The following is a 21,498-nucleotide window of genomic DNA, read 5'->3' as shown; positions in this document are numbered from 1 at the left end:
CTTTATAGATAAAAAATAGTAAAATTTGATTCAGACTTCATTTCTTTATTATTCTATACAAACATTGTTAAATTAAAAAGACAAATAGACATTATGTAGGAACAATGTAAAATGGAATGGTAAGTATATAATTACAATTGTTTTCCAGCCTTTCGTAATTCTAATAAATCTGCTTTTGTGATAAAAAGTTTGCTGTTTGGGTTAAAATGTCTCTGGAAATGCTTGCTTAGTTGGTGACTAGTAATGAATTTCATATGACAAAGGGTACAAGCTTTGGTGGGGCCAATATGTTTTCGTTTTTTATGTTCCATTCTCCGAGATGCTGAAAGAAAACTTTCATCACATAAATCACAGGGAAATGGTCTTTCTCCTGTATGTAACCGTATATGATATACCAAAGCAGGGTATGTAACAAACTGACCATCACATAGATTACAATGAAAATTTCTCTCCTTTGTATGTTTGACAATATGGTCCTTCAATCTACTGATGGCATCAAATTTCTTATTGCACCAGCTACAAGATAATACTTTTCCAAACCCATGGTCAGTCTTTAAATGTGATCTCAGCCCGTTTTTGCTACTATAACATTTATTACAAATATCACAAACATATCTCTCTGGTTTATATCCTGTTATTCCACATCTATTAATATGAACTTTGAAATTATGTATGTTCAGAAATTTTTTGTCACACAGAGAACATATTTTGGCATTGTGATTGTCTAGATGAGCTCGAAGTGCTTTTCTTGATAGAAACTCAATGTTACACAATTTACACTTAGCTGGAATGTGGTAATGATTTTCATGTGATTTTAATATCTTGAGTGTGCTCGACATGTAGGAGCATTTATCACATTGCAAAGTCTTTGGATAATGCACTCTTTCCATATGCTCTTGTAATTGTGTTGGTGTAGAAAAAGATTTTGGACATTCCTTGCATGGATTATGCGTTTTATTGTGGGCCTTTATATGTTTTACTAAAAGAAAATGAGTAGGAAACTTTTCACCACATTCATTACAGATGCATTCTTTCAATTTCTGTTGGGCCTGGATGTACTTTCGGCAACTCCTCATTATTTCTTTTAAAATGGCCACCTTTTTTGGCTTAACTTCATAACTTTTATGATTTGTGAATACCAGATTATCAGTCTTATTTAAAATTAAAAATGCAGTTTGGGTATCTGTCTTGAGTGTATCCAATTGAGAAAGTGAATTTTTCAGAAGTTGTAATACTTTGACCCATTTATCCATAGAGAACTGACGGAGTTGTTGGAATAAATAACAATTAATAGTTATCTTCGCACAATTCTTGCAAAGAATTTGAGGTAGTAGAGGTTCTTCTGGCACCTATTAAAAAATTATTAATATTAAAATAAAATTATATGGTATACACAAAATATAGAATTTTAAGTGAGAATGATGAAAAACATCTAAAGGAAAAATGCATGTGTCTGATGTCTATTAACCCGCATGGAGAAGCGTAGTGGAACAAGGTAAAAAACTTTTCGAAATAAAATAGATAAGATCTTTTCTTTGCTCGTAAATGGAACATTTACTATCTACACATATTTATTCGCATCGTTTCACTCGTAATAATAAGCCGAGATAACCATTTGTATAGAGAATACTTACGTTTAAATTCGCAAGCATATTTTGATACGAGATCGAATTTTCGTAGTAACGTGTCTGTAATTTCACAGTATCTTCTATGTTTACATATCTGTTATTTGTTGGTGATAAACATAACCTACAAACGTATTCATTATCGCCACATACGAATTTTAGTGCTGATAAAGTTATTTGGTCTTCAACTTCTGTATTTTCCATGTTTTATTAAACTACAAGGATATAGATATAGTAGTAAACTTTTAGTAATTCATCTTATAGAAATTAATTCCTGGACCTCTGACCTAGGTAATTTTTTAACAAACCTATATATATTATATTTATGGTTTCTGTCAATAGGTTGACAATTCTGCCAATGTCAGGGTTGAAAAATACACGTGATTGCTTGAAACAGCACTTTTTCGTTCTGCCAAATGACCAGTAGCACGATCTAAAACAAATAGGACATCACAATATAATATACCAACACCAACATCCACTATGATACAAAATAAGCTACATAAATATACTTATTATATAAATAATATATACTTAAACTTACTTAAAGTTTAATATTATATCTTTCAATATACTTAAATAAAATAGTTATAATATAGATTTCTGAAGAAGACAAAATACACGACATGTTGAAAGAGCGAGGGAAAGTAGGAGGAAGAACATCATACAGTGAAACAGGAAATCTGGTGCAATCAAAGAATATATGTTCAACGGTACCCTCATCAAGGCCACAATCGCATAAAGAGTGGTCCCGAACCCTGATCTTTGATAAAAAAATGAGGGCTACAGTTATGGCCAAGACGCAACCGAATTATTGTTGAAATAGAAAATTTAGAGCAGTTATGAAACTCAAAAAACCAGGGTTTTAATGGAATATCAGGTTGCAAACTGCCATAAAATTTACCTTTTACATGACGGGTACAGTTCCATACATCATTCCAGCGCTTATTCAAATCAATTTTAGGGAGAGAACGTAAATCTTGGGCAAAACACTTGGCATACGTCTCCGTACCATTGCAAATAGACCACTTAGCGCATATATCAGCCTGTTCATTGCTAGAAATCTCGGAGTGTCCAGGAATCCATGCAAGGGCTACCTCAATTCCAGCAGAGTGACACTTAAAAAAAAGTTCCCGAGTTTTGAGGTTGATTGGATGAACATCTCTAGAATGTAAGGGAAATTTTAAAATATCCTCTAAACAACTGCGACTATCAGTAAAAATTATGATTTTATTAAGATTGTGGGATTCTACCAGGGATACAGCTTCATAAATAGCTATTGTTTCTCCAGAAAAAACAGATATCCTGGGAGAGCATTTAAAACTAAGAGTCAGCTTCATGTCAGGAACCCACACTGCTGAACCCACAGGGACATCTGCAGATAGTTTAGAGCCGTCTGTAAACATAGTTCGCCACCCGGGAAACTGCTCATTTAAGAGGTTTTTAAACCGAACGTTGGCTCCAGGATCTTCTTTATTAATACCAAAATATGTAATTACATTGGGCCAAAAAAAAAAGGGACAGCAAACAAAGATTTATCAGGAAATTGAAGAAGAAGAGATGCTGTAATATTTTTTTTATAACTTTTGAAAAAGCAAGGAGCTTCTTTATGAGTCCAATAAGTTGAAGATGGAATAAAATTTGAAAGGTGACAAAGAGAAGTAAGTAATGGGTGGCGAGAATTTTGAACAGCTTTGTAGAGAAAACTACACACACACACAAAGACTTCACAAAGACATTGTCTACGAAGGAATAAGGGAGGATCTAGACATTATACTTGGAGAGTTTTTATAGGGGAGGACTTCAATGCACCACAAATGATGCGGAGACACTTAGCTTGAATTTTGTCCCAGTCGGCTAAAGCAGATTTATTACACGGTTCAAGCAAGAATTACCCGTAATCAAAATGACTCCGAACAATGGCGTTATTAAGGAATTTCTGAGTGTAGGGATGAGCACCCCACCACCCACCTGAAAGAGATCTCAAATCATTTACACCAAGCTCACATTTTTCCTTAACGTAATTAAGGTGGACCGTGCCAGTCATACGAGAGTCAAAGTGTATACCCCCAAAAATTTTACATTATTTTTTACTTGAATGGTCTCATTTTCCAGAACAATATCAACATCCGGTATCAATCTTCTTCTGGAAAACACCACTGCAGAGCTTTTAGGACCAGACAGAGATAATCCATGATCCTCTAGCCAGATATAAAGATTTGTATAGCAGAATTAAGGCGAACAGAGCAATCGTCGATAGATTCTGAGGCATAATATAGGGCTATATCATCGGCGTATTGTAATATGTTACAATCGGATGAACAAGAAGAGTCAAGTTCAGAAGTATATAAACTATAGAGAATGGGACTTAAAACCTGTGACTGTGGTAACCCCTTCCATACTATTCTTGGGGGATGCATAGTACCTTGGACTCGAACAGAAATATAGCGTTGCATGAAAAGGTTACATATCATATTTATCATCCTCGCGGGAAGACTCAGCTGGAGCATTTTCTGCCTGAGTAGCGTAGTAGTCTGCCTGAGGAGAACATTATCATAGACTGAAGTGACGTCAAGAAAGACATCAACAAGACGATGTCCCCTTGAGAGGGCTAGGCGAATTTCCGAAGAGAACACGCTCAGACTGTCCATCGTGCCCATACCTTTTCTAAACCCAAACTGCGATTTTGGCAAGATATTCCTGCTTTCAAGAATCCATTCCAATCTATTTTTTATTAGGTGTTCCACAATTTTGGCCAGAACTGACGATAAGGCAATAGGACGAAAGGAGGAGGGATCTTTAGGATCTTTATGGGGTTTAAGAATAGGAATGATGATTTGATGTTTCCATGACTAAGGAACAAACCCAGTTTCATAAATTTTGTTAAGAATAGAAAGTAAAATTAATTTTGAACAGTCAGAACATTTCTCTAAAAAGGATTAAGGAATTCCATTAATACCAGGGGAGGAGTCGTGAAGATTGTCTAAAACAGAGCAAAGCTTATCAAATGTAAAAGGATCATCCATTCGATCATAGGAAGGAGGAGAAGGGGAAGATGAAGGAAAACAATTTTCAGGAGGAACAAAAGGTGGAGCCAGTCTATCCAAAAAATCATAGAGCCAGACAGAAGGATCGTTTGAAACAGGAATACTATGACTAAAATGACCTCGGAAGTTTTTTTATTTTTTTCCAAACAATGAAAAAGGGGTTCGGGGAGAAAGACTCTCATAGAAACGAAACCAGCCGTTACGTTTCTTCAAGGATAATTCCCTTTTTGATTTGGCATTTGTACTTTGTAAAATTTAAGTAGTTTTCTAAAGACGGAAATTCTATAAAGACCTCTTCCATCTCATTCCGTTTGCGGATGATTTCCGTGCATTCATAATCCCACCAAGGGGGGGAAGGAATGAAATCTTTAGGAGACTTTTTAATTGGGATGAATCGATTGGCCGAAGTTAATAAAGCAGAAATAAAATTATTATAAGTTTGTAAAAAGTTGTCAACGGTTATTATAGGACATAGATCTGTCTGGCTAGTAACGCATTGCTGAAATTCTGCCCACTTAGCCTTCGAGATACGAAACTTTAAGAGAGGAGGAAATGGCATAGGCGAGACAGGAACACTATTGGATAAGGAGATAAGAATGGGGAGATGATCACTACCATATGAGCAGTATAGTACCTTCCAGTTACAAAGAGAGGCCAGATTGGGAGACGTTAAGGACAAGTCAACACAACTGGGATTCTGAAATGGAGGAGTTCTTCTAGTAGGCGACCCATCATTTAATAAGCAAAGGTTATTTTTATCAAACAAATCAATGAGGTGAGCAGAAGGGTACTCACACTGAAGGGAACCCCACATAGTATGATGGCAGTTGAAGTCACCTACAACAACTAAAGGGATAGGAAGAGTTAAGAGGATAGAGTTTAATTCGGAAATAATGGAAGTATTAGGAGAAGGAATGTTAATTGACACGAATGTTGTATTTATAACCCCGACGGCTACAATATTGAAAGATGGAGAGTGGAGAGGGAGAGGAATCAATGAATAGATAAGGGAATGTTTAAGAAGAAGGGCACTTCCATCCCATCCACTAACATGATCATCGCGGAGACATGAATATCCAGGAACCCGAAAACGTGAACCCGGCTTTAACCATGTCTCCGAGATGGCCAAAATATGAGGATGGTAGGAGATAATTTCATGTTTTTATGCCTAATGCTCTTGCAATTCCATTGGAGAATTGTCGCCATTTTTATTAAAAGAATTAGGAGTGAACTGATTAAGTTTTTCAGTGACAGTGTTCGGTAAACTGATATTATGCTTGGTAATAATATCGATTAAAGAAAGCAAAAGTTGGATGATATCGGATAATTGAGGATTTTGTCTAGGATGTTAACAAACCTAAAAATGACATTTCTCTAATTTCATAAATATCATCGACTTGCCAGTGACAAAATTTGCAATACAATTGCTTTCTATGTGTCGGTACCATTGTATTTTTAAAAAGCATAAACTATTTAAAACCTTATTATTTCTTATTAACATTATTATTCCCGCGATTGTAATTGATTACATCATTTAATATATTGTATAAATCGATTAAAATAATTTTAGTTCCTATGTTCTTATACTTTGATTAGCTATGTTATTACTATCCTAACAAAAATAATATCTCTACATATTTATTTATATAATTCTAGGTACTGCAGATAGTTCTAAAAATCTGACCGAAGTGATGTACAAAATATAAAAATAATGAATATTATAATATTACGGCATTTTTTAACTGCAACAAGTGAGTTCCTTGCTTTAGTAATGTATATTTATTATATTCATCAAGCAACCAGTGCAACACTATAACATACCACTTGTTTCTTATTTCAGTTAGTACCTACTTAGTATCAAATCATACAGTACTGAGGTAAGTTTTGTTTCGTGTTTTATATGATTTATGTTTATTGTTTTTCATTGTGGCGTACCTACTGTAGAGTTTTATTCTAGGGTTATATGACGTCATTATATTATTATAGTAATGACACAATCGAGTAATGATTATTTCTAATGACAGTGTTGTCGTTAAGTCGATTATATATCGATAGTTTTGTGATAAAGATGATTTATTGAACTAGCTTAATACACGTTTGAAATTATCTTATAATTTTAAAAGAGCGACTTATAAAAATAATATTGTGATAGCTTTGAAGTGACGCCTCAAATTGGTAATGAAATAATCAGCTTAAAATAAGTAAATCATTGACGAGTATTTATAGTTGCCCTATTATAATTATACTTAAAAAATATGATAGGTACCTACTTCATCAACCTATAGTACTTTGTCTATTTCTCAATGTTAAAAATAACTTTATACGTGGGGATAATCATAATTATTTTAGGATACTTGCGTCATTGTAATGTATATAAGTAATATTATTCCAAATGTATTTTCAGATGTCTGGATATTTACCGGTAACCTTAAAAGGTTCAAACTTACGTGAACGGCACCGCTATCTGAATTCTTTAGTTACTAAAGCGTATGACGAAAATGTTTCTATTCAAGAGATCATCACTTTACCAGAAATATCACCAATAGACCGAATATTTAAAATCGACCTCGCTTCTAAGTATAAATATGTTAAATATATTTTACAAAACCTTCAAGATGACAATATGCTATTTGTGAGCAGATCACTCAAATGTCATTGGCTTCTTGAACCGAAATATTGCGACATTATAAGTCCCTTATATTTGGAGAATGTCCTTTATCCAGAAATGATCCAACCTGCTGTAAATAATATGAAACACTGGTTGCAATTAAACTTAAAACACGCGGAAAGGTCTCAGGAGTTCTACGAATATTACAAGTCTGATATTGGTGTAGCTATAAAGTTTTTTTGGCATTGTTCCAACGAATTTATATTGGATGAATTACCGAATATCATAGATAAATTGACGCCAGTGCAAATGAAATTACTCTTCGAGATCTGTCCTTCTGCTTGTACGCTGTATTTTAAGATTTTACCGAACAATCGCACGGCGCTTGCGCGTTATGTAAAAGATGAATGTAATTACTTCAAATGTGTTAAATATTTACTAAAATATGATGGAAACTCATTTTTAGACATTGTTGAGAAACATTTCAATACAACTAAGCTGGATCCTTTCGGCCCATCATCGACCGAATTCATAATGAAACACTATAAAAGAAGAGTTTTAGCCAAAATTGAGTTATATGCGTCATCATTCCTTAATATCAAAACATTGGCTGCTTGTTTGTCCAGCAATGAAGCTAATGAAATTATTTTACAACTTGCTCGAGCCGATTACCTTGCGAACTGGTTTTCTTACCATAAAGTAGAACCACTATTTAAGCGCTTGAATACAAAAGACCGAACACTTCTAAAAAAACAAATTTTTGTGGATAAAAATTTAGGTGCTAAAGTTGCCGAATGGCCTTATTCATTACCGACGCCTTTAAATCTCGAAGAAGACTATTATCTACTCGATCCTGTGAAATCAGCAGTTTTAACAGGTTGCCGTTTTACGAAGAGTTTAAAAAAAAGAAAATATAGCCGCTATTCTTGTCAAATAGTCAGCATGGAAAAGTCTCAATTAGATAAATTATTCAATCGCTACCGATTCACAGGTTTCGAAGGAACATTTCAAGAATTAAGCAAGAAGTTATTAGGCGAAAGCACTATCGAAGGGAGATTAAACATTATGTTGGTTCTCGTGAGTAAAAGTGGTGGTGTTTCGGAACAAGTTGAAAAGTTACTTAAGTTTTTAGTAGAGAAACATAAAAACGAACCAAACACACTGCGAGCAGCGATAATAAGATCTCTTGTGAAACGGGAACGTGTGTGGTGTGTACAAGATCAAGCCTGGGTCTATTTGTTAGAGTTTGGGCGAGATTTAGGACTTGATGGTTCATCTACTGAACTTATTTGCCGAGAAGGACTACATGCTGTCATTATTAGACACTTGTTAAATAATATTCCTATTTCAAAACATTTGCTGTCGGGTTTTTTTCGGGATTTCTCAACTCTGTCTGAATACAAATTGAATGTACAAGAAAAAGCGCTAATTGCAAAACGATTACCACTTCAACTTTTGACTTTAAGTCCTGTTGCCTTTTTGGATATTCTGGGAGAATATAAGATTTCTATTGAGGAATTTCCTGATGCTATACCTATACTTGCCAAGGCAGCATCTGACGAACCTGATTTGCTGAGTAGATTATACGACGCAAAAATGTTGCGACGTGAACTCTTCCATGAAAACTTTAGAATTAAACCTACAGGTGCTATGTATTTAAATGCTTTGCGACATGATGTGAAACCCCTCGAAGGTGGTAAGAGCTTAGCGGTATTAGCCTCTAAACAGCGCACAAATCATGATAGATTCCTTCAATGTTTAAGTGTGTACTTTAGTGAATCGGGTGGCTTAGCAGAACAGCACAGATTAATGTTAGAAGAAGCTTTACAAAAAGATCATAAGACGTGGTTAGTTCGTCCACTATGTACCTTAATGACGAATCAGTCATTATTCAGACGTATTTCAGAATTATTAGCTGAAGTTAAAACAGAAAATAAAAAACAATCAAAAATATTAACTGAATTTAAATCTAATGCACATAAGACTAAGCCAACTTTGGATATCGATGCTATTGATTGGCGAATTGTAGGAGCTAAAGCAATTGCAAATAAAATGTTTATTTGTAGAACGAAAGATCAGGAACGATATCTAATGAAACTTGTGGAGTGGAGACGAACGGCTAAAATTTTATTAAGGTTATCATCTAATACTGCATTTGCTTCTGAGTATTTCCTTCGTGTTTGTACTTTAAGACGTAAAGTTGCACTTAATATTGGTTTTTCATTATATCTCAAAAAGATTACGATTGATGAATCCATTTGGACGGCTTTGAAATCCTTAATTGAAAATACAAAAATGACATCCGATAAATGTGCTTTATTAAAGAAGTTAGAGAAACCAAATTTCGTACCAAAAAATATAGTGGAAGATTACTGGGTATTCGTGTATAAATTATTTTTTAAGATTGATAAGAAAAGGACTACGGCATCGCTTTATCGTCTGGAAAATCTTCTTCCTGAAGTAGATCGAAAAGTAATTACTAATATTTTAACGGAATTTATTAATAACGACCTGAGTGTCAGTACACTAGTAAATAGTTACGATCTCAATACAAGAATATCTCTGTATTTCCAAATCATAGCCAAACACTTGTTGCTTTGTAAAACTGAAGACGAACAGAAATATTTAATTGAAAATGTTTGCGATAAATTTTTTGATGCACTAGAAGTTTCGTTTAAAACCAATGACAATAAAATTGTCCTTTTAGAATGTTTGGACGAATTCATACTTTCCTTGAAATATACTAAAGCATTTTTAGAGGAACATGTATCCTCTATGGCGGTATTTGAAAGAATACTCAATAGGTTACATAATATTTTACCCATCGAAGAAAACTTTAGAAGATACGCCGACATTCATTTAACTATGCTCTTTTATAAAAGCATAAAACAGACGGATAAATTGGATATAAATACAACGGATTCAACGAAACGCTACGAAGCTATTGAAATTTTGGGCAAAGTATTTGGTAAACACATTGGTTACGAGATAAAAGAGTTGGTCTCGAGATTCTTCCGATCCGTGCTGGACATTTACAAAAATATTTTAGAAAATTACTTGGACAATTACTTTCATTTCAACTATGCTAGGCAATTGTTTGTTACATTTGTAATCAAAGGTATTTTAGAAGTTGGTTCACATGAGGCGTTAGTTACAGCTGAACATATATTCCAGAGGTATCAAAAATACTGTATTTCTGAACCACATCGAAGTGAAATTTTAAACGTGCTGAAAGAATCGAATAGCGAGGTTAAATTTTTCTTATATAATGATATTTTCAAAGCATGAAATGTACAACTTTTTTTTTTATTAAATTTTGATTTATAAGAAATGTACTGGTTTTTATTTGGAAGAACGTTTAAAAAATGAAAACAGTATTGTGTAAAATGTATTTTGAATTTAAAACATATTCGTATCAAATATACGAGTTTCAGTTACAATTGCGAAGGATCTATAAGATCATACTTTTTTTTATAGTAATTGTGTTTATAATAAATACAGGAAAATTGACTACCTTTTTTTAAGTTTTATATTTGAAACATTCGGTAACTCTTGGCAACATTTACTATTATTTTCTATAGAAAATGTACTTAACATATAAGCGGTACAGTTACAATGATCGCACTGTAAATATGTACAACCAGAAATTAAAAAAAAATACTTCTTTTCTACAATACTCAAATTATATAAATATGTACATTTTTAAAAATAAAAATTTGAACGAACGAGAACGAATACATAATATGTGATTTATTATATTCTCATTTGCAGTAAAACGAAGTATATTTTGTGCAGCTTTTATTATAAATATAACTTAGTTAGACATAATATCAACAGTAATACATCGCAGCGAGCAAACAATCACCTATAATATACATTTACACTATTTCTCCTTGTTCAGAGCCTCTATGAACTCCTCTAACTTCTCTTGGACTTGCCTTACGCGTTCTGAAATAAATAAAAAACAGCCGTTATTACAGCTAACTCGGATGTAACCTAAACAGAAATATATATAGTATTTGGTGCTTAATTTTGGTAGTAGTTCTTGCTTTGATAAAATATATTAATAGAAAAGTGTAAAATGAACAACTTCGAGGAAAGGTCGAGATCTAGATAATCTGTGGTATTGGTGGATTTATTAAACATAAATTATTACGAATTAAATCTTCTCCCTAAGTCAAGAAAAATTTACCATTTCAATGCATAATAAATTATAATGTCAATCATAAATATTGTACTCTGTTCAAGTTAGCTTGATCTTTTTGACAGACGGGCTAATGATGACAAACAAAAAATATAACAGTCGATTGAACGATGGAATGCGTAATTCAAATTAGATTTTTTTTTTTTACTTATTTTTCTAAAAAGAGTTATACCAACTAAAGAGACCCCAACCAAACGGACCCCCGTTCGTAACAATAACTTAACAATAATCTTTAATAAGGATTTTTGTAATCGATATTTGTAGCAGTTGCTGCCTGTTATTCGCGTCCCTACCGTCCGACCGATGTAACCTTGTACAAGCGTCTATTATTTTCAATGTTTCTGTTTAAATTTTACTCTGAAGCAATAATATATAATAGAAAGTCTTAAAATTTTCGGAAAACGCTTGAATCTTTAGGAACTTTTGTATTATATTTATTTTTTTAAATATTTTTACTATTGTTAAAATCATTAAATTAATAAAATAATATGTTCGTCATTGCAAAGTTATGTCGATCAGAAAAATTGACATCTGTCAAAAAGATCAAGCTGTCTTGTACAGGGTATAAAATACAGAATACATCCATATATTAACACCATTGTACTTTTTTATTTATTATATTTTTTTATAAAGTGAAATAGTATATAAAACATGTTACTCACTTAATTCTTCTGCAAGTTCTACTCTTCTACCGGATATAAGTTTTTTCTTGAGATCTGGATCTGCTGCCATCTTTAATAGTAGAAGTACATTTATCAATCAATAAATCAAAATATTTTTTATTTAAGTAGGCTCATAAAAGCTTTGGAGTCATCATGTTACAGTGTTGAATTAATGTTAACACCAGTTCGGAAAGTAAATTCTACCGAGAAGAACCGACAAAAAACTCAGTAGTTACTCTTTTCCGCCATTTTCATTACAGAGTATGTCAGTAAGCAACATTTTTTTTATATATACTGCCTAGAAGTCAATAAATACTAATTCCGCGCTTTTTTATTTTTAATATTATATTATATTGTATATGCCTTATTTATCAATGTTTTTTTTTACATGAGCTTCAATTTTTTAATTATGTTTTAATATTTATCAAAAGGATGACTAACGTCATTACTTTGAGATGATAACGACGATCTAAGTATAACTAACTATTTCGGCGTCAATCTGAACGTTCATAGGTCGTCGGCCGCCGATGACACGGCCGATCAATAAGCGTTAAGATTACAGGCAAATGGACTCCGGAACCGGGAACCGGACTCGGCCTAATCAGATCTATCAACGCATGGCGCCGCGCCCACCTCGTCGAGCACCTCGCGCAGCTCGCGGTCGAGGCGCGCGGCCTCGCGGTTGCAGATCTGCTGGCGCAGCGCGTTGGCCGACGCCCGCAGCGCGCCGCACACGCGCCAGAACATCACCACCTCGCTGCACTCCTTCTGCGGGCCGACACGGGACGCTGTTTCGTCTTGCTTTTTTTCTTTTTTAAGTCTTTATATATGCAAGCACCCAGTGGTAGTCACTTTCCATCAGGTGAGCCTCCTGCTCGTTTGCCACACATGACAAAAAAAAAATCATCGTCCGTCAGGTTTACGTACGATGGTATACAGTCTATGACAATTTTAAAAGTTTTTTATCGGTCAAAATGACTACTTCGACACCGACATTTCGACACGTGTATTTCATTTAAAGTTGTAATATTAATTATTATATATAATAAGTTACCTCTCCGCCGTTCTGCTGACTGTACAAGTAGAAACTTTTCTTACAATCTCTAGCTCGAGCCTGTGCGCGCGTTAAGAAATTCCTGAAGTCAAAAGTAATATTTTGTTTTAATATATAAAGGTGTGCTTTAATCCACGTTAAACCTACTGAGATATAATTTTTTTTATATATAATATTTAGCATTTTAATTTAAAGGGTCCTTAGGGAAACTTTTAATTCTATTTAAATGTCCCAAAATTTGAGTTCAGATTAGCAGGTACCAGTATTTCAGATTAGTTCTGTAAAGAAAAATATATGAAAATTCGTTAAATGATCTGTGAGCATACTTAAGGTAGACGGGTTTCCACGTCTCCCGAATGTAATCGTTATCGACTTCGATGCCACGTCGTCTCAAGTTGTCTCTGACCGCAACCACCTGGCAATGTTTACAACATTTTATATAACAGATACAGAGAATATTGTGGCACACAATATTCTCTGTTTTAGCCATTGGAATATGCTATTTAATAATACAATTGTCTTTTCATAATAGAAGGAAATATATTTGTTAATTTAGTATGTATTATTTGTGGCATAGCTTCGAGCGAGTGAATTCAGTTACTGTACGGCCAAATATCCATGCTTTATATTGCTCTGCTCCAGTACAAAGAGCGTACGAGCCATCACGTACGAGTAATCACGGACACAAGGGACATAACATTTGGTTTCATTGTATGACAAGCAATCGGTACCATTCGTCTAAGACACGAGAACTAACTGTCAGTTTACCCCCTCTTTAATTTGGAACGTTTAAAATCGACCGGCAACAGCCCGTCGAACGGCCCCACCTCATCGTACGTAAGCGAGGGCCTCGCCGCCCCGAGCTGCTCCAGCTCCTGGCGCACGTGCGAGCGGCGCTGCTGCTCCTCCGTGGCGCTCGCCCAGCGCAGCCAGCGCTCGCGGAAGCCGGGCCCTGCGGGCAGAGGGCGCGATCAGTGGGCGCGGCGGCGGCGGGCGGGCGGGGCGGCGGGGCGGGGCGCACCGGTGAGCGCGCGCAGGTCGGCGTCGACGGCGCGCAGGCGCGCGCGCAGCGCGTCGTCCATGAGCGCCACGGCCGCGTCCCAGTCGGCGCGCGAGCGCACGCAGGCGTCCTGCAGCGCCGACAGCTGCAGCACGCGCAGCACGTCGAGCGCGCGCTCCTCCCACTGGTGGCGCGCCAGCGCCTCGTCGGCGGCGGCGCGCTTGACGGCCTCGTAGGCGGCGTCCGAGTCGCCGGCGCGCGCCAGCAGCGCCTCGAACTCCTCGCGCAGCGCCTCGCGCCCCGCGCTCACGGCCTGCGCCGACAGCGAGCCCTCGGCCCACTCGCGCAGCTTTATGTCCACCGACGTGTTGAACTTGTCTGCGGGGGGGGCACGAGTTAGGCACGGAGCGTTCGAACGTTGTGGACCAACTGGTGTAGCGCAATGATACTGCTGTGTGTGATTAAATGGGGATGAAAGTTTTCCTGAGCCCTGGCCACCGGGAGACTCGTGTTTTGACGGACGAGTGGTAGCGACGACGTAAAAATCCAACGTTTTGAGTATTTATTAAAAAAGGCTTCACGTGGCTAGCTGCACATGTTTTTGGAAAATGACGATGGAAAACCGCTCGGCAGAAAAGACGCCTTCGAGCTCGAGGCCGAGGATTTAATCTTCGATCTGAATTTTGTTTTATGCCTTGAAAATGGCACAGTACAGGACAGGAGCAGCGGATGCGTAGGTAACAGATGGGTTAGCAGAGTGACCTTGCGTTCCAAGTGAAAAACGAGAAGGAATTAAAAGTATATTATTATTACAAAGTCACGTTATCAATTTCGTTAAAAAGTGAATAGAGGACCATGTTTATCCGGTAAGATGAAAAGACCAAGTCCGAACTGATCCTAATGTACGCTACGTGTGACTCTTGGTTATCTAGTCGCCGGCAACGGCCTCACTACAATGATCCTATCGAAACTATAATAATACTTTTCTGTTACGCAAATTACGAAATGACTACCCTACCAGTATTACCGTATCGTTTTTGAACTCTTACTTAAATCGAAATCGTAAGGATCGAGCCATATCGTGGTCGAGCCGGAGCCGGCCTCGTGCCGGTACTTCACGTAGCGGGGGACCGGCGCCGCTAGGGGGAGGAGCGTCATTAGAGGGAGCGGTCAGTGGAGGGACGGAGGGGGGCGGCGGCGGCGGCGGCGGCGGGCACTCACCCATGTCGCCGTGCGCGTGCGCCGCGGCGGGCAGGTAGATGTCGGCGAACACGTGGTCGGCGGCGGAGGCCCACAGCGCGGCCTGCAGGCGCAGCTCCCAGGCGGGCGCGGCCACGGCCGACAGCTCGGCCGACTGGTCCAGCAGCTCGGCGCGCGCGCGCTCGAACAGCTCGTCGCGGTCCAGCTCGCGCGTGCGCGGGAACGTGTTCTTCCACTCCGTCTCCAGGTTGAAGCGCATGGCCTTGAAGGCGTCCGCCTGCTGCTCCACCGAGTCGCGCACCATGCGCCAGAAGCAGTCCGCCACGCCCAGCGCCAGGTTGCGCGTCGTGACCTGCGCCGCCGCCACCATGCCGGTCCTGTCGAGGGGGGAGGGGGTCGTTTTATCGTCCCGATGCGGATCGTCGTGGGCTATGCCGTGGGGTGGATACTAACTTGAAGAGTTTGGACGAGCTGAAGAACCTCTCCTCGTACTCTCGGATGCTCTGGATGGAGTCGTCCTTGCGGCTGCGGCCGGTGACCACGGCGTAGTAGCCCAGCGCCTTCATCGGGAACAGTTTCCCCTCCAAGATGCGACGGATCTATATAACAAAATATCATTATTTCACTTCAAAAATGACTACATGGAATTGACAATCAATAGAAAATGAAACAAATTAAACAATCATAGAAAAATAGTAAAATCTTACGTCTTACCATCGAGAGTCCCAGGTGCCAAGATGGGGACACATTTCACTCACCCGGTTGGGATTGGCGAGGTTTTCCTCGGCGAGGTCCACTTTAGTGAGCACAAATATCGTTCGCTTGCCCTGGGGGTCGCAGGATGCCACTAAGTCTGTCACGTTGCTTCGTTCCGCATCCACTGAGCCGTCCTGAAAATTATTTAGTGATACACAATTAGAACTCTTGTGGAACATTAGTCTAATGTAAGAAAAGTCTATGGGTTTAGCCTTTCGAAGATGGATATCAATTTGAATTCATCATTCATTTCAATTATCCTAAAAGTTATTTATTCTTTTGTTGATTTTATAAAACACACTATGTTATGGAAGAGTAGGTCCTTCTGACACGGGTATGTATTATGCTCACTACAGCCTCCCAACCTTAAAAATGCCATGTGTACAGATGTATATAATATGGTAAAGATTTTTTTTTGGCATAAATTAATGGCTGATTAGCTTGATGATAAATTGATAATGATAAAACAAGAAAGCACTTATAAACAAATATATACAAATCCATTATATTGGCATTCTATAAAGATCGATTTTAGATAATTTTCTGTATTTTTTTTTCTATTGATGTAGTACATGCAAGAGCAACTGAAATACAATTTATTTTATATTTAAGAGAAATAGAAGATTCGGTAAAGTATTGTGCAAATAATTACAAACGATTATAATAAGGAAGGGTAATACAGACCTGTATACACAGAATGATGGCATTCGGGTTGTCCATGTACTGCTTGGTCATCTGCTTGATGGCGTCTCGCGTGTCGGCCGCCATGTCCACCGTCTGCGTCTGTGAGCGGAGAGCGCGCGAGTGAGTGGGGCCGCTGGGGGGGTGGGGGTGGTGGTGGATATGGGGGCGTCGGGGCGCACCCGCGGTACTCACGGAGATGACGCCGGGCAGGTCCACGAGCACCATGCGCGGCAGGCCGGGCCCGCGCACCGACATGGCGATGACGTCAGTGGACACCGTGCGGCCGCCGCGCACGCTGTTGCGCATGCGCAGCTCCACCTCCCTGCGGGCCGCGCGGCCGTTACACGGGAAACATTACGATGTGCAATCTACGTATGTGAATACCGAACTCACTTGCGAAGATCTGCGAGGTCAGACTCCTTGTTGAGATCGAATTCCCGGGAGGAGTCTCTGAACTGTGCCACGTGGTATGGGCCCTCCGACAATGTCACTTTCACTGGTGCTCTGAAAAAGAAACGACAACACTTCGCTTAGCAGTTGTGACAGCAAAATAATTTAAAATAGACGAGGATGACAAAAGATCCATCAAATGGCAATGGCTTGATAGCCGAAGTTCTACAGTCCCCTGTCTTCGGTACGCACCTGGTGCACATCTCTCCGGCGCCCCGGGGGAATATCCGAGCCTGGGCGATCATCTCTAACACGGAGGTCTTCCCCGCGGACTGGTCTCCCACTACCACCACTCGCGGCAGTCTGCCTGCCTCGCCGGATTCCCAGCCCGCCAGCTCGTCCAACACGGCAGAGTACATATCGATGAGCGAGCGCTGTAACGTACCGTTAAAAATTGACTTTATGCCTCTTTAAGGTATGTTGAGTATCAAACTAAACTGCTATTAATGATTTCCGTTTAATGGCTTACATACAGAGCCAGTGCTCACATTTTGTACTATTTTATTTACTTAATGTATTTGTCCCAAATATGGATTGATGTGAATTATAAAAATAAATATGCATATGGCACAACATAATATTATGTTTAATACGAAGATATCTTAGGGGGCGTTAAAAAAAGGCTAATTGTGTTCGAGCTTTCAAAACCCAAAAGACTTTAAAAATCTAAATCTGCAACAACGATTGAGAAAGTTTCACATTGTACAGCAATATACTATGTTTTAAGAAAAGTCAATTTAATAGATAGATGGAATCAAACATAAAGGTTAGACAATGTTACATAAAGGTTATATCATGTAAAGATGAAAGGTTAATGTTTGCTTGATATTTTAAAGGGTGCTCTGTGTCATTAAATACCTACTTTAATATTGACTAATATAATATATTAAAAAAAAAAATCGATTCTGTTGCCTTAAGAACTGCTTAAGATACATATTTGGATATCAATATAGTAAATTTAAAAAATAATGGTAGTATAATACGGAGGTAAGCGGATAACTAACCTTCATCTTCTTGGCTGGTGGTTGCCTGCCCTGCCTGAGCAACATGTTCTGCTGCCTCAACTCTCTATTCTCTTGTTCCAGTCTCTGAAGCTCCCGCTGGTAGCGAGCTTGAAGCGTAAGTACTTCCTGTTGTAAGGCGTGCACTCTTTTCTCTGTTTCGGGAGATTTCGTTAAATTATTTGTGGTGTAGGTGGCTTTAATTTGTTGTATGAAATTATTTATTTTTATTTAAAAAAAATTATGAGAGTTGTGTACATAATTGAGTAATTATAGTACATTCCAATGGCAGAATGACTAAAGATAAAAAATCCTTAGTTTTTCATATTCCATGCAATTTGATAATAGATCTATTAAAATTATGCAAAATAAAAATCCTTGATTAAAATAAACCACCTTTATATCAGAAATTCATAATGATTACCTCAGTTTCTTTTAAATCTTGACTAATAATGTAATTTTAATTCAAGGTCACGATATTTCATCTTTACTCCTCCTGCTATTGGAATCGACTATATGCACTTTGATTTTATGATCTGATTGGTAAACGAGTTGTGCATACCATATGCAGCAGCTTCCTCGGCGGAAGAATTGCTGGATTGACCTGGTGCAGGTTTACTCTGTAAGTTGTTCACAATCTTTGGTGCTGGTTCTGTGGATACAGAATTAACTAAATTAATGTTGAGATGCAATGTTTCCAAAATTCAATTATTGGACTGATGATCTCGAATTATGTTTTACTATATTCTGCAAAAAAATAATCTTAAAATTTCAAAATATTCAATTTTTTTTTTGTTGACGAAACATATTATTTTAGACAGCATTTTGCACTGAATTTGAATTTGTGACACATATATTACTTCTTGTTGCTCGGGAATTACTTAGGGATATTAAGATAGATAGAGAGCTTTATTACAAACAACATAACAGTTACAAGGATACATATTTCTTTATGAAAATGCAATTTTGTATGAAGCACTTTCAAATAGAATTTTACAAAATGAATTAAATATGATTGATGTTAATGATGAATGGATTTGCGCACTATATACAGAACCAATATTTAAACCCTTTTATACCTTAACTCATTTAGAAAAAATGTTACATAGTTTGGAATAACAATACAAAGATATACATACAATTTTAACCTACCTGGACGAAATGCAAGCAGTATAAGAAGTGATTATTTCTCATGAACGCTCATACTTACTCTGATGCATTTTATAGTTGCTAGGAACCTGTCTACTCCATACGAATAGCAGACTCACCAATTTGACTGGCGTTGTTAGTAGCGGCTGCCGCAACTGCGTCCTCGTAGCGTTGCGCGAGCCAGCCCCGCAGCTCGGCTGCGCGCGCCAGCCCCGCCTCGCGCAGACGAGGATCTGAGGTCAGCGACAGCGTCAGTGGACCTAGTGGTACACACTCGGTCATGCTAGCAACCAGCTTACTTAAACACTGTCTTAAGCTCTGCTCTCTCATGATCTGAACCGGTGGACATCACTGACTATGTATTATTATAATAAGAACAATATTTAAAACTAATAAACTTTTCAACTCTAATGAGATATCTATTGCTAATGAGCTTTATGTACTAGTACTGGACGTATACAAGAATATTATGTCAATGAACAAGCTTTGTTATAAATATTTTTTGTAATATTTTGGATTAGGAAGAATGGACACAACTTTTCCATAATTTTATTCTAAAACTAAAATAACTATAAATAACGACAATAGGAAAAGTAGTGTAGTGCATGAGTAATTGATCTGCATGTGATCCCAGAATATGTTTAAAGTACATACCTATCTGTAATTGGTCACCAATCTTTTCTTTCGCATTAATAAGAGTCGTAGTGAATTTATCCCATTGATCATTGTCGGGTAGTATCTCATTTAGCCATCCCATATCTGGCAGACCGTCTTTCCATTCAACATATTTCTGAAAATTTTAATATATTCACTTGAAAGATCATATATAAATATTAAGTTTTATAAAAATTTCAATTCTGACATAATGTAATTGCTTTTATTGTATTATGTAGTTTTTTTTCTCATCAATAAAATAATGTTACATAAGATTCACTTTTCAATTAAAATTTTCAGTATTTATATATGAAATTTTATTTATTTTATATGCGTAATATTAATCAATTTAATGATACCTTATTTAAAGTCATGCCACCTCCTACAGCACCACCAAGTAATAAGTATCTAATCTTAAGCATGCCCCGTACAGCCCTTGCAACCAGCATTCCATATTTTCTTCTTGGAATGTGACTGGGATCTATTGGTTTGTGGAGAAGTAGACTGCGTCCAGTATATATAGAGAAGGCAACAGCTCTTTTGTCTACACATGTGAAAGATGATTTTTTGAGAGACGACCTGCAATTTAAGTGGTTTAATCATTAGTACCGAAGGGGCTGTCGTTTATAAAACATGATATAATAGGTCTTAAGTAATGATGCAGTATTTGGCGGAATAACACCGAGTTGATGAGGAGATAATTATATCTTAGGCTTTACAATTCAAACAAATATTGTAAGGCATGTTTGGCGAAACAGTGTCCTATATGGTAAGGATTTGTTCCTTAATCACAACAACGCCACTCCTGTTTCGCAAAAATGCACCATTGTCAACATTAAATTTCTATGGAAAAAATTGAGTACGATCTTATTACTTTAACGTTTAGTATATATATTGAAGATATTATAAATCGTTAACGTAATTTGATTTATCAAATAGTGACTTGAGTTTTGAATGTTTATTGTTTCTATTTTAACATGTTAGCTAATATTACCTCATACGATGATTCAATATTCTCGACATGGTGATGATCACTTTTTAAATAATATTTAGGGTTACAGAATATCGATATGTTTTAAAACATAATAACGAAGGTTAATCTATTAACCCCAACAAGTTCATAACCTATGCCGGTTTATTTATGAATAATCAATGTATAATAATCAATCACTTTTTACTAAAGCCTAAACAATTAGGGTAAATATATTACACAATCAACATGTAAATCATTATAGATCACTTCATATTTTGAAAATTTGACAAATTACTGACTGATCGCAAGGGCAATTTTCATTTTCTTTGACGTTTCATTTTACTCTGTAGTTATTAGTCATCAATTGACAACTCCTATATTTAGATAAATAAAAAAAATAAAAATTTAATAATCATGGATATTTCAGTAAT

At 37.1% G+C, this 21,498-nt stretch overlaps 3 protein-coding genes across 4 annotated transcripts in view; 1 reads left to right on the top strand and 2 right to left on the bottom strand.

The window, feature by feature from the left end:
• Positions 1 to 76: 76 nt before the first annotated feature.
• LOC113392053 (zinc finger protein 26-like) overlaps positions 77 to 21,498 on the bottom strand; it is a 257,766-nt gene continuing 236,344 nt past the window's right edge. The window contains exons 2-3 of the mRNA XM_026628284.2: positions 1,635 to 1,905; positions 77 to 1,349 (exon numbers count right to left, since the gene is read on the bottom strand). Coding sequence (XP_026484069.2) covers positions 132 to 1,349; positions 1,635 to 1,829 — 1,413 coding nt within the window. The 5' untranslated portion in view covers positions 1,830 to 1,905 and the 3' untranslated portion in view covers positions 77 to 131. The remainder of the gene's footprint in view (positions 1,350 to 1,634; positions 1,906 to 21,498) is intronic.
• LOC113392032 (uncharacterized) lies at positions 6,490 to 10,598 on the top strand. Its single transcript, XM_064219270.1, has 2 exons — positions 6,490 to 6,549; positions 7,077 to 10,598. Exon 2 carries the CDS (start codon positions 7,077 to 7,079, stop codon positions 10,566 to 10,568), a length of 3,492 nt encoding a protein of 1,163 aa, XP_064075340.1. The 5' UTR covers positions 6,490 to 6,549; the 3' UTR covers positions 10,569 to 10,598.
• Positions 11,064 to 21,404, bottom strand: Opa1 (Optic atrophy 1). Of its 2 annotated transcripts, none has more exons than XM_026628219.2 (20): positions 21,089 to 21,404; positions 20,454 to 20,673; positions 20,095 to 20,230; positions 19,560 to 19,700; positions 18,854 to 18,943; positions 18,295 to 18,446; positions 17,483 to 17,664; positions 17,234 to 17,344; positions 17,033 to 17,162; positions 16,841 to 16,939; positions 16,159 to 16,290; positions 15,854 to 15,999; positions 15,422 to 15,777; positions 14,222 to 14,578; positions 14,028 to 14,152; positions 13,527 to 13,615; positions 13,201 to 13,282; positions 12,780 to 12,914; positions 12,147 to 12,216; positions 11,064 to 11,228 (listed from the first exon to the last, which is right to left on the bottom strand). In XM_026628219.2, exons 1-20 carry the CDS (start codon positions 21,115 to 21,117, stop codon positions 11,164 to 11,166), a joined length of 2,847 nt encoding a protein of 948 aa, XP_026484004.1. In that variant the 5' UTR covers positions 21,118 to 21,404; the 3' UTR covers positions 11,064 to 11,163. The 2 variants fall into 2 exon arrangements, with proteins under 2 accessions (XP_026484004.1, XP_026484006.1); XM_026628221.2 differs by having other exon boundaries at positions 19,560 to 19,673.

The sequence above is a fragment of the Vanessa tameamea genome, chromosome 27 (assembly GCF_037043105.1).
Source record: "Vanessa tameamea isolate UH-Manoa-2023 chromosome 27, ilVanTame1 primary haplotype, whole genome shotgun sequence".
Taxonomy (NCBI): Eukaryota; Metazoa; Arthropoda; class Insecta; order Lepidoptera; family Nymphalidae; genus Vanessa; species Vanessa tameamea.
Note: the sequence above shows the minus strand (reverse complement) of the source record. Positions and strands in the feature narration are given on the sequence as shown.

Excerpts from the sequence above, each read along its gene's own strand:
- LOC113392032 (XM_064219270.1), top strand. The coding sequence starts at position 7,077 with ATGTCTGGATATTTACCGGTAACCTTAAAAGGTTCAAACTTACGTGAA.
- Opa1 (XM_026628219.2), bottom strand. The coding sequence starts at position 21,117 with ATGTCGAGAATATTGAATCATCGTATGAG. Across the intron at positions 17,665-18,294 it reads CACCAGCCAAGAAGATGAAG|CGCTCGCTCATCGATATGTA; the intron begins GTTAGTTATCCG and ends GGTACGTTACAG. Across the intron at positions 14,153-14,221 it reads CGACCTGCGCGCGCTCACCG|GGCCCGGCTTCCGCGAGCGC; the intron begins GTGCGCCCCGCC and ends CTCTGCCCGCAG.